The 12,670-nt window shown below is 35.9% G+C and overlaps 1 protein-coding gene across 1 annotated transcript; it reads right to left on the bottom strand.

Annotated features, from left to right (window-relative positions):
- Nucleotides 1-1,548: 1,548 nt before the first annotated feature.
- LOC139695626 (apolipoprotein D-like) lies at nt 1,549-11,512 on the bottom strand. The gene is made up of 6 exons (XM_071594433.1): nt 11,443-11,512; nt 9,296-9,371; nt 6,361-6,489; nt 4,433-4,655; nt 4,198-4,349; nt 1,549-2,621 (listed from the first exon to the last, which is right to left on the bottom strand). Exons 3-6 carry the CDS (start codon nt 6,481-6,483, stop codon nt 2,334-2,336), a joined length of 786 nt encoding a protein of 261 aa, XP_071450534.1. The 5' UTR covers nt 6,484-6,489; nt 9,296-9,371; nt 11,443-11,512; the 3' UTR covers nt 1,549-2,333.
- Between the last annotated feature and the right edge of the window lie 1,158 nt (nt 11,513-12,670).

Below are 12,670 nucleotides of genomic sequence, written 5' to 3'. Positions count from 1 at the left end.
TGTGTCATGGAGTAAATTTTATTTTTTTATATTTCTTTGAGCGTTGAGTGTGATTCAAGTGATCCTTAGAAAAAGCAGGATTAATTATACCTGTATCACAATTAATTTGCTTTATTTAGTAGCCTATTACCTATATACCTAAGAATCATCTACTAACAACAAATAGTACTAGCATAGACATAGGGAACCAATGCATTAAGAGTAATGTGTAGGGCAATTTTTTATGAATGTGAGGCTTGGACACATAGAAAGGAAGATTTGAGTAGATGGAAGTGCATTGCTACTGAAGTGTGATGGGAATTAAATGGACAGATGAAAGTAACAATTGAACAAGTACTTCAAAGAGCTGGAAGGGATTTCTATGCAGGACACTAGTAGGAAGAAGAGGTAAATTGGAGGGCATATTCTGGGACCAGATATTTAACCGAAGGCCCGGTTGATGGAAACAGGAAGGCTTCATGGAGGATGAACTATGAGAAGCAAGTAATGGGAAATGTTGAGCAAGGCATAAAGGAATGAAGAGATTGGCAGGGCACAGGATATTTTGAATTTACTTGCTCTAAAGTAATCCTTGGATTCATAACCTATGCTGATGATTTTAACATTTTACAGGTAATTTCTTATTATACCTGTTAGATTTTGCATTTTTCACCACTTTGGCCCAAAAATTCTGAGATTTGCTATCAGCCAGATGGAAATGACAAGAGTTCCTTTTTCTTTGTAAGTTATCCTATTTGCCTTCATATCTTTCCAAAGTATTTGGCAGAAGTAGAGTGAGCCGTGCATGTAGGAAAGAGAAAATGAACTGAAGTTGTAATTGAGGCAGTGAATCATTTTCCTGGGATGGGCTGTCTCTCCCTTATTTCAATTAAGCATAGTTGACATTGTGTGTTGGGATTTAAAGGTTTTCTTATGCATGTATGCAATCGATATTTCCCAGGGTATGTTTGTGCTAAAGAACCATACACGTGGAAAACCATGGACACTTGCATAAACAATAGAGTTTCATATGTTTTTGCATAAAGCCTGACATGTATTGTAATCATTAGATTATGACAGAAAGCAAGAATCAATTAAGAAGGAAGTATAATAGAATATTATCATGAATGATGAATAAAATCTTTCGAGTTAAGCTGACCTGTTACAGAACTTAAAAATGATAGGAGGTGTGAAGAGTAGAGACTTTTCATTTACTGGTCATGCTCCACGTACAAAGTACCCTTGAACTGTGGATTGACTCACATTTGGCATCTGCAGTAAGAACATGACTAAGCACACCAACATCACTTTTACTTGCAGACTACCAACACAAAGATGTATAACATCAAAAATTTTGTTTAAACTATACTTAAGCATGAAATTCTATTCCTATAATATCTATTCATGAGATTAGAAATGGCCATTATTTCGTGCTTTGATTGGAAAAAGTCCAGATGCTTTCAGAACCAAACTTAAAGTTTGGGATCAGTGATTGAATTGAGTGAGCTATTCATAATCTCACATGGCTTTAATATTATTGGTATACTATAGACCGTTAAAACACTCAAAAAAAACAAGAAAAAGAAAGTTTATTTTTCATTGAAATGGAAATAAGTGCTTTATAATGCTTTTGAAATCACTTTTAAAAAACCTTTACACAGTTGCCAAGAATGGTTCGAGCAATATTTATGTGTATGCTTACACATACCCCTTTGCATTCTTGGAGCTGAAATCCTTCAAATCTTTACCTGTACTTAGATAAATAAAGGAAAAAAATCACATGAATGTAGGAACTTTTTATGAGTGACATCACAAATATTCCATTGATGATTAAACAATCAGAAGAATGGCAATCTACATTTCCATCAATGTGTATAACCAGTAATTTGAAGCAACAGTCACTGCTCTCGAAGCTTGAGACTCAGAATGTGCAACTGCAAACTGTGCTAACTAGCTTCAATTCTATTCATGACATTTTATTTTTGAGGCTGATAACTTCAATAGTTGGAATATACAGAATGTATTATCTCTCTATTAAGAGTAATATATGCAAATAAAACATTTCAGAGGCACTATTAATTTTAAATTCACAACTAACTACAATTTGTATTTAACTTTTTTATGTCATGCTATACAGTGGACACCGCCCACAATGCTTCCATACTGTGGCGATTCTTGCTGTGTGGTGTGAATCTCTTGACTATGGTAATTATGAACCACATTTCCACAGTGAAAGGCATTAAGAATGCCTGCAATAGGTTTCCTGGAAGTGTTCTTTGAAATGTTTTCCCCAAACAGAAAATATAAAGAAGTTTAACTCCATTATTGAAGTTTATTTCTGAAATTTATTAAGTTTATGGCAGCCATTCAGCATCTGCATCTGGTGAATTTCTAGTTTGGTCACTTGTAGAACTTGCTAGAGTGTGATAAACCTTCTTGGCTCCATGTGCTGCTGCTTCAACACCATCCCCAATGGCATCTCCAGCTCTACGTATAACTCCTGCAACACTACCAGGAGTTAAAGTGTCTTCGTCAATGTTAATTTTAACTCCATCCCCAGTGGTATTAACTCTGCAGTTAGTTTGGTCTATGATACTCAAGTCATGAGGGTCCACCCCAATGGTGTTAAGGCGGGAGCGTGCCTAAAAGAATGTCACAACGATAAGATAACTTATTCTACAGACACAGTAATTACACATTTTTTCGACACTAATAACAGTGAAACAGTGAAAAGAAGAGATTTTTACATTAAAGTGGAATTGCTCAAGTTAAAAGTTACTACTGAAGTATAATTTTTTATTTACATCATCTTACAATAATGTGAGAGGATCCATGAAATAACTGTATATTCTGGCTGTATGACAACCAGGAAGAATGGGAATGATATATTATTTTGTTCTGGACTGGAGATGCTACATGATAATTACATTGTTTTTCAAATGCAAGGATTCTTTTCATTTGGAAGTTCACTTTTATACACTAAATTTTTATACTGTTAATTGTTACTAGTTTGCTCATAATGTTTGCCTTCTGCCCAGGATATGTCATTTTTTGACCATCCATTAATTGTTCATATCACCATAAAGCTAAAATTATAGTCATTTAAGATGGATATACAGCTATGTGAATGACTTATGATGTGCCATATATTTAGGTAGAGCAGTGAAGCGGAGGAAGAGTGGAGGAGGCTTGAAGTTGTCAACAAAATTTCTTTGGATCAATCCTTGATACTCCATCAATAGTATAGTGCACAGCAAATGAGATTTTTATTGGTAGTTTACCATTTAAGATAAGTTTTGGTTGGGCACAAACTTATCAACCATGCATTTCTTAGTGTCACCTATGATACAACCTGACCCCACACCAAAATAAATACTTCTTCAATTTTATGTGCTTCCTCCCTCCATTCCATTCAACATACCAGTCCTTTTCCTACCCCCAACTAGTTCGCATAACATCCTCCCATTAATTCCATTCATCAACATCCCACTACTAATCAAAATGCTCTGATTCCACCTCTGCTGTCTCCTTTGATTTATCTCAACAGCCCTCTTTCCTCTCCCTGCATTCCTAGTACCCAGTTTTCCTTTCCTAGTGCCTTTATTTCCTTTCCATCCATTTTACTTTTGCCATCCTTTTCTAAGCCTACATCTCAAAAGCCTTCAATTCAATAATCAAATCCATATATGGTTCTAAATCTACGAGTCCAATATGTATGGTAAAATCTGAAGACTAAAAGTTCTAGGATCAAATAATGACTACTAGCTCAGGTTTTGGACTTACAGCTTTAGGATTAAATTCATTCTATTGCAAATAATTTTTATTATGACACACACGTCCAGAATGGTGATTTTTTTAATATTGAAAAGAGCTTAAGTAGGTAACTCTTCCAGTTGCATTTACAGAGAAGAATAAAGAAAATTTGCCTTTTCCCTTAATCAGGAGGCACAAAAACATGAATTTCTACCATTATTGAATTTAAAAGATGCACTGTGTGCGAATTTTATACAAATTTTGGGGAAAACAAGAGAACCTTCTCAGTACTTTCATTTTACACTGTATTTAAGTTGTGGACCCATTCTTTATTATGTAATAAGAATACAGAATGTTATAATATTTCAATATCATATGGAAGACAGCAGAATTTTTCAACTGCTTATAGCTTTTTTAAATTCTAATTTTCTAGTAAGTGCTGAATTAAAGTATTTACAAACTCACCTTGTCAATGTACATTTTATCTAGGATTGGTGTTCTAGACAAAATGGAAGCAGACTGTCGATTAGCAAAAGCCAGTTTTTGACAAGTAAATATTGTAGCAAAATTATCGTAATCTGTGACAACCACTTTGTATGATGCAGTCCCTGCTACACCTGAAATTTAAAATGTAAAGATTTATACTCTTCAATGTAGAAATTGGAATAATAATAGTATTTCAGTAAAATACCAAACTTACTCAATGGGAACCTCACAATCATGTCGGCTGGATTACTATGATTCTTCATGCGAAGAGCACCAGTATAAACATATGCATGGTCAACATTTGTCAAGCCAAGTAGAAAGTGTTCACTTGCTTGGACGATGCGATATTCACCAGGTTCTTCTCCAAGTGTGAAGTTATAAAATATACATTTACTTGCGGTTGAAGTTTTTTGAATTACATACCACTTTCCTAAAAACTAAATCAGAACATTTCAATAATTTACTAAACAAGAAAATATGTACAAGCATCAACACAGTGAATTTTTTAAAGTTGAAATGGCTGGTGAAAATACAATGATAATATTTCATATGCGCAATTAATTACCTGTCACAATGCAACAATTTCAAATTGTAGTAATCTTTCACCTTGACCAGGGATGACCTTCTTTAATTACCCCTCATTGATCATGCCACGTCTGAGAACCCGCAGTATAAAGACCTGGTCTGAATGCACAATTGTTTGGTAGTTTTGCATTTACAACTACATGATTCACTTTTTCAGTGGTTTCCAGGAGTAGTAAGGGGGAGAACAGTGACTAAGGTACCCTGCTTTGCCCTCTTACTGCTATTAATACACATTCAGAATGCTCGACCCAAATTGCCACCTGTTTTTGCTGTTTTGTACAGGTTTCTCATTTTCCTGGCTCAAAGACTCTTCTCTATAGTACCTTATTTGCCAGTCTTTCCTTGTTTCTTAAGAGAGGTCTCTTGGTTTTACATTTGATTTAACCACGTGATGGAAGTCCTCATTTGGTGTGTCCCGTGTGCTGTCTCATCCCAGTGTTATTAGTGCATACTTTGCATACATAATTTGGCATTTTAAATTGATGTATAACAAGCGTAATCCACCCCCCACCAGGGAGCCATATAGCTTCCATGATTATTAATTTTTATGCAAAGTATGTTCTAATATCATGGGTATGAGACAAGATGTGGAGGCAAGTCTTTCTGAAGGATGCGTGACCACCCAAAATGTGGATTTTCATCTTGGGGTTAAATCAACCAAACAAATAGTGGGTCTCTTGAAAAGACTTTGAAGCACAAAAATACCAGAAACCCACACGAAACAGTGCAAAAGAGGTGGTGAAATTGAGAGGTGGAAATGAATGTCTCAAGAGTTAAAAGCCAGGTATAAGAATTAGTGAGATGTATACTATGAAGAAAGTCAAACACTGGTTCAGACGGACCTGTTCACCTCTTTGTAATTTCTGCAGAAAAGAATTTAACGTTACATAATTGGGTTCGAAGAGAAAACTTAGAATGGGAGGCCATCATAAATATACAGAAAAATTGACTTTTTTAGAGGGTGTATAATAGGAAATTAAAACCTTTCAAACTTGAATTTAAAGCTCTACTCAAAGCATTAGAATGACTTTATTTTAATCATAGTCAAGGACTTTTTAGAGTTGAGGCTTAGAAACAATGATACCTCAAGATGAATACTAAATGTGTTACAATATGATGAAAGCAACTATGTGTTGATATTGAAGGGATAGTGTTGTACCATGTTGAATTTTTCACACATATTTTTCTTGTTTTACAATAGAATCATAAAATAATAGAACTTGCAATGCATTTGAATATATATATAATTATTTCATAATGCATATTTAGAGAAATAAGCAGTGTAAAAACTAATTGGTTAAGCACTTGGTCAGAAATCAAGTGATTTTTTTGAGTCTTGGTTAATGTGAATGATTGAAGCCCAATGAAATGTATGCATTTCCCTGGTACGAACTGCTAAAGTAGAAATGAAATAATTTTTCCTCCATATGTCACATTTTCCAGCCATACATTATATATTTATGAAGGAAGGCATTGCTTCTTTTTTATCATTATTTTAAAGGATGAGATTTCCGAAAATTAAGAAGGCTGGGAGAATGCATCAACTCAAATATTTACCTTATTCATCTGAAAGTTCTGCATAGCTTCAGCTTGAGGACAAGATCCTAGGTGATATGTATGACCCCAAGCTGAGTGGAATACAGCAAAAAGTGCTACAAGTATTATCATCTTTGAAATCATTGTGGCCTGAAAATTAAAGGAAACATCAGTAATTATTATATTGATAATAGCAGAAAACACTACAAAACTATGGCAATGACACAGCAGCAGAAAATATTTTGCTTGATACCTCTTCACAGCAGTCAATCTACTGATGAATTATGTCATATCCATTTTTACCAATCGAAATCATGAAAGTTGGAATTAATAAGTGTTTATCAATGGCATTAAATGTAATTCAGCATGACCTAAATTTTTGTTATTATTTATTTAATTTTGAAACACAAAATGTTGATGCAGGGAGAACTGTGACACTAGCAGCAGAAATATATGAAAGGTATCTCCTACAAGGTAAACACTGTTCAGCATTTTATATTGGCCATTGCACCATGCCCCTCAATATTAGTTTTAACAATCACAGAGCACCCTGTAATCCATCTGCCCTCCCTCCCAGTTCCTGGACTTGCAGCTACCCACATTAAAAATTTTGATTATTGTTATGAAGTATCCATTATTTCCTCCCTCCCATCAACAGCCACATCAGTCCAATTAAGGACCCTAGAATTAGCTTTCACCTGGCTTTTTAAATCCTGCCAATTCCCAGATTAATCCTTTCCTGTCTTCCTCTGCTGTTCTCTAAACAGCCAATCATCCAAAATGCATGCCCTTCTTTTAATCCTTACCCATCCCCGCAGTATCCCCTCTTCCCCTAATCTTCCCATTTGCACTCCTTATACAATGATAAAAATGCCTGGGACCACCAAAATATTATTTTCATTGAGCACGTTTTTGTTATTAAATTTAGTTGTTATATTTTTCCACAAAAGTGATCTATATTTGTGCGAGCATTTCCCAGCATCTTGTGCCTAATTCACAAAATGGTCTACTTTCTTTGAACAATTTTTCTGTGTTTTACAACTTCTGTCTCAACTAGTCTTTGAGCTGCGCCTTCAGTCAATGTACCATAAGTTACAGCTACTTTTTTCATTGTTCTATCCCTCCTTTCATTGACTCTTCATTTTCTGTCCATCATCCATTTGCAGATAAATTGATGATATCTTCCTTCTTTAGCCAAACAGACATTAAAATCAATCCTCTATCACTATAAACCTCAGTTTTTCCCCTTATAACTTTTACATCTTCCATCTTGGACTCCTCTGCAACATTCTTAGACATTGATATTTTCCTTCTACATAATACATTAATCTTCTCTTCCCTTAAAAAACTAATGAACTACCAACAACAACTCTAAGCCACAGTTGTCATCCATCCCAAACTAAATGCTCCATACCATTTTTCCTCACCATTCATGGCTACCGAAGCAATAATGCACCCGCCCCACAGCATTATAAAACAGGTCTTGACTACTCCCTTAACAAATGGGTACTCTGACAAATCACCAAAAAGCAAAATCTTAGCCCACGCTACCATGGTGCTGTGGCTAATGTACTGGTTTTATACCCCAAGGTCCCGAGTTTGAATCCTGGTTCGGACCAGAACTTTCAGTGGTATCCTGATCCCTACTTGGAGTGGTATGTGGAGAGCACTTTTAATGAGTGTTGGATCTGGGTCCAGAGTCTGGGTATGGAGGTCTGTTGGATGGGACATTAAATTCTGGACCCCTTGGCATATTTTGCTAAGACCACCCTTCCTCCATTTCCATAACATCCTACCCCTTCTAGATTGCCCACCTATCCCATCTGGCACAAACGACCTCTGCTGTCAGTTGCCTCCCCAAATAACCATTACTACTACTGCAAATTTGTGTGATATTCTCAAATTCACAAGATCCCCACTTCAGTCCCCTCATATGAGTTCCTAACCCAGCAACCACCTAAAATGTAAAGCTAGACTCTTTTCCACTTCACAGTTTCTTTGTCCAAAAAAATCTCAACGGCTACTAATACTTCAAAAAAGTCAAATACCACCTCCAGTGTGACTTCTGCCCTTCTTTCTTTCTGCTCTAGTTTTTGCCTTCTCATTTTAAATTAACTAAAAGCTAAGTTTAGCCTTTATCTTTCCGAAAAATTGCATGACCTTTGTTTTATTTATACGTTTATTATATATATATATATATATATATATATATATATATATATATATATATAAATTATAAACGTCAATTTCACTTGAGAAACTGATCAAAAACGAATCATGCGTTAACTCATTTAACTAATATTAAATTAATTGGTTATGTGGGTGCGATTTGAAATCAAGCTTCATATATTTTAGTCGCTTATTGAGTGAATTTGGAACCTTTAGCGTAACATAATTGCGATTAAAAACAATATGAAACGTTAATTATCATAGTCTATCATCATTCTTAAATATTTAGCTCGGTACTTAAACTATTAGTCTATTAAACATCTCGTTTTTCCCATGTGTTTTTGTCGGTTCAATTTTTATCTTAAAACCACATTGCTTGGTTTGAAAAAACATAGCTAGCAGAACATATAAAGGCTTAGCATATTGAGCACATGCCGTCACGCGGAAGACTCAACGGGACTCTCGCTCAATAGCCTTCCGCGCTCGCCACCTTGCGGCGCCTGACATCCGATTAACTAGAGAATAACACAGAGTCATGACTGGGAGACACCTCGTATATCGATACACTCTGGACAAATACAACGGAATCACAGTTTTGATTAGATTAAAAGAGGCATGATTATATAATGATGAACCACCGGTAGGCGTAAATATACCGCCAAATGCATAAATCATTCTCAAACTACGAATTCCGATTGGCCTGCATCTTTAATCAATTATCGTTCGTCATCGTTTTGGTCATCGAAGCTGTGAATAGTAAGTGCGATTTCTAAGAGCTATAACTTACCTTGTGTCTGAAACGAAGTTTGCCCGACCAAATGTCCTCTCCAAATGAACTGTTGGTCCGGAATGCTTCTATTCTAGGGGAGAGGGGGGCACAGTGAGACAGCGGGTACAGTGAGACAAAATTCATAATATCGTTTTGAAATACGTGCCGAAGAAGTAATTCTGACTGCCGATAGATGTCCTAAGGACCTACATCTTCGCGGGATTTTGAATCTCTGCGGCCATTGTAGGTGTCGTTGGATTCAGAAGTTTATTTTGGTTCAGTAAGATATAATTATTCGGTCAAATACTTTAAAGTATTTTGTTTTCTGCAATAGGAATATTACAAAAATCCTTTAGTTGTGACCAAATGGAAACATTCAGAAATAATTCAGGTATATATTTTCCGATTAGCATTCTTAGGTGTTTGGATATTACTGTCAATGAAATTTTTGGGCATTCGGGGCACAGTGAGACAAAAACTTAGGGGGTACAGTGAGACACTGTCTCAGTGTGCCCCATGTGAATTGCTTCATCACATCATGTAAGTATTCTAACATCCATGTGCTTTTACGTTTTTAGTGTTTCAGTATGGTACGTAATAGAAATAGAAATACAACATTTGGGTTGTTCACAGAAGAAGAAATGTCTGGTGCAGTAAATTTAGTAATAAATGAAGGGTATTCAATTCGTTCTGCAGCAAAAATTAAAGGAGTGAAATTCCAAACACTACAAAGGTTAATTTATACACTACAACACTACAAAGGTTATTTAAATCTTTCAAACACTTTTATTATTCTGCCATAGATTCTTATATGATGTCTCATCCAGGTAAAACATTAACAATTTATGGCATTGCAGAGTGTGTAGGAAAAGCGTTTGACAAATCTATGACCATTACCAATATCAAGAAAGGTTTCTCAAGTACTGGTATATACCCTTTTGATAGTAATCTTTTCACTGATGATGACTTTATGTCCTCATCAGTAACAGATCGACTGTTGAATCAGCAAGATAGATCCTCAAATGGAGTAATGTCCCCAGTTAGTAATCATATGCCCATTTTGGCTAATTTGGGAGGCATTACCGCAGCAAATGATACAGATATTGGCGGTGCTACAGATGGTGATAACTCAACATACATTAGCCCTAGAGAATTCAGAGGTTTTCCCAAAGCACCACCTAGGAAAACTGATAGTAGACGGAGACGGCTAGGTAAAACCTCCATTGCTACGGACACGCCCATTAAAAATGCAATTGCAGAGGAAGAAAGGGCCAGAGAAGAAAGAAAAAGGAAGAAGGATGCGAGGAAAAAGCTCATCATCGACTTCAACCTTAAATCTCAACCTGAAATCTCAATGGAATCAAGGAAAAGATTCAAAAATAGGGATCCTGTAAATTCATGTTTTGAAAAAAACTATATTGATCACAAGGAAGTATCAGATTCAGCCACTGATATTGATTGCCTCCCACAGGTTGGTCCTTGTTTTGAAGAGTTAGATCAGGAGCCAGTGGAAGGTGACTATGTTCTTATTGGGTTTAGACATAAAAACACTAAGGTATTCTATGTAGGGAAAATTTTGAAGAATAAGGATGAAGATGGTGACTATGAAGTTTGTTTCCTACGTAAAAGCAACAAAATTGCAAATGCATTTGTTTATCCTCTTTTAGAAGATGCAGCATCAGTGTCAGGAAGTTCAGTAAAAATGATATTGCCTCCACCTTTCAAGAGTGGTTTAACTAAACGACAACTTGGTCATATAAAATTTCACATTGACTTCAGCATGATTAACATCCGTTAACAAGATGTTAAAGTTACTAATATTGTATTTAATATTTTTTACTTTTCATATATATGTAAAAAAATAAATTCACCTTTAAAGAAATAATTCAATGTAATCATTTGAAGATTTATATATCTTGTCTCAGAGTACCCCATACTATGTCTCACTGTACCCCTCATTGGGGCACAGTGAGACATATATTTTAACTTTAGTCTTTGAAGAAAATTTATGCCAATTGCTGAATTTTGGCATTCGAAAAAATTCTATATTAATCCTTAATATGTGCTTCATTCATACGTAAAAAAAGATTTTTACATTCAGCGATAAGCTTGCTCATAAAAAATATAATAGCCAAAACTGTCTCACTGTGCCCCCCTCTCCCCTACTGCGCGAGATTTATAACTGTGCCTCTCTTTAAAGCACCGCAACAGGCAGAGGCAGACAAACCGAATTTACAACCACTTGTTGCGACACGTCTGCCCCGTCTACCGCCACGAACGGAAAATGACTCATTTCCTCGACCCTGGCTCAACCATGCTTATCCGATGAAAGACGATGTAGGTCACCGAAGGTCATTAGCTACGTATTTATATTCGATTGACGCGTTTATGCCTTCAGGATCTGCAGAGATACATTGTAATCTCATGAAATCAACATGGTCTGGCTCTATGTTTTTTCAATTGCAAGAATTGGAGACTAAATATGAATTGGTACCAACGAATATATTGCTACAGATGATATGCTAGCGAGTTCACAGATATTAAATTTAAATAATTGAAATAGGAAATGTATAAGCACGTAATTGGAATCATATTTGGGGCAATAAAACAATAATTTGTGAAAATATGAAGTTGAAAAAAGTGCTTGCCCGCAAACTATCGCGGTAGGCAAATGATATCTGCTGTTGCGTCTGCAACAGAAGATTTGCAATGGTTGGTAATGTTATCCTCTGTACTTATTATTGTAGTAATATTTTCTGAACGTCGCGGAAGCCACTAAACTGTTCCTCCTTTCTTCCGTTTAATTAATGGTTGTCCTCATCTTCACTTATCAAAGGTCAGATGTCTAAGTGCTGCGTTGACCTTGACGTGAAATGAACTTCATAGGAACGCGTGACGTCAGATAGCTGGAATTCCCATGACCAGCATCGCTTCCTTTCAAGGTAAAGCAAAATATTTCCTGAAGCACCAAAATGAGATTGACGCTGGGTGACTCAGAAAACTGGGAATCTCTCCGGAACTTCTGTGAATTCTGATTCAATTCTCCTAAGGCGCTGAATGGGATTACAAGACTCTCATTTGCCAGTATTTTGCCTTAGTCTCGTTATGGCCGTTCTCAGCCTAGGACTCTCAGAAGTCAGATGGCTTCCATAGAAGGATTTCTTTAACTCTGTGAGGAATAAGCGAAAGCAATGTCACATCGATTTAATTTTATTTTTCCGAGTGAGAAATGCACAGAATGCTTTGGATCTATCCAGGAAAATTGCTCAGACACCAGAGGCTGTTTGTTCTTAAAATCCCTGGATTCATCACCAAATAAATAATCTTCGTGGGGATTTAGTTAATAAAATACGCAATTTCGCCACTTGATATCAGCAAATTTGAGAATGACCA

This window comes from Hetaerina americana, unplaced genomic scaffold, assembly GCF_022747635.1.
Source record: "Hetaerina americana unplaced genomic scaffold, ioHetAmer1.1.p SCAF_60, whole genome shotgun sequence".
Taxonomy (NCBI): Eukaryota; Metazoa; Arthropoda; class Insecta; order Odonata; family Calopterygidae; genus Hetaerina; species Hetaerina americana.
This window is presented reverse-complemented; position numbering and strand designations above follow the sequence as displayed.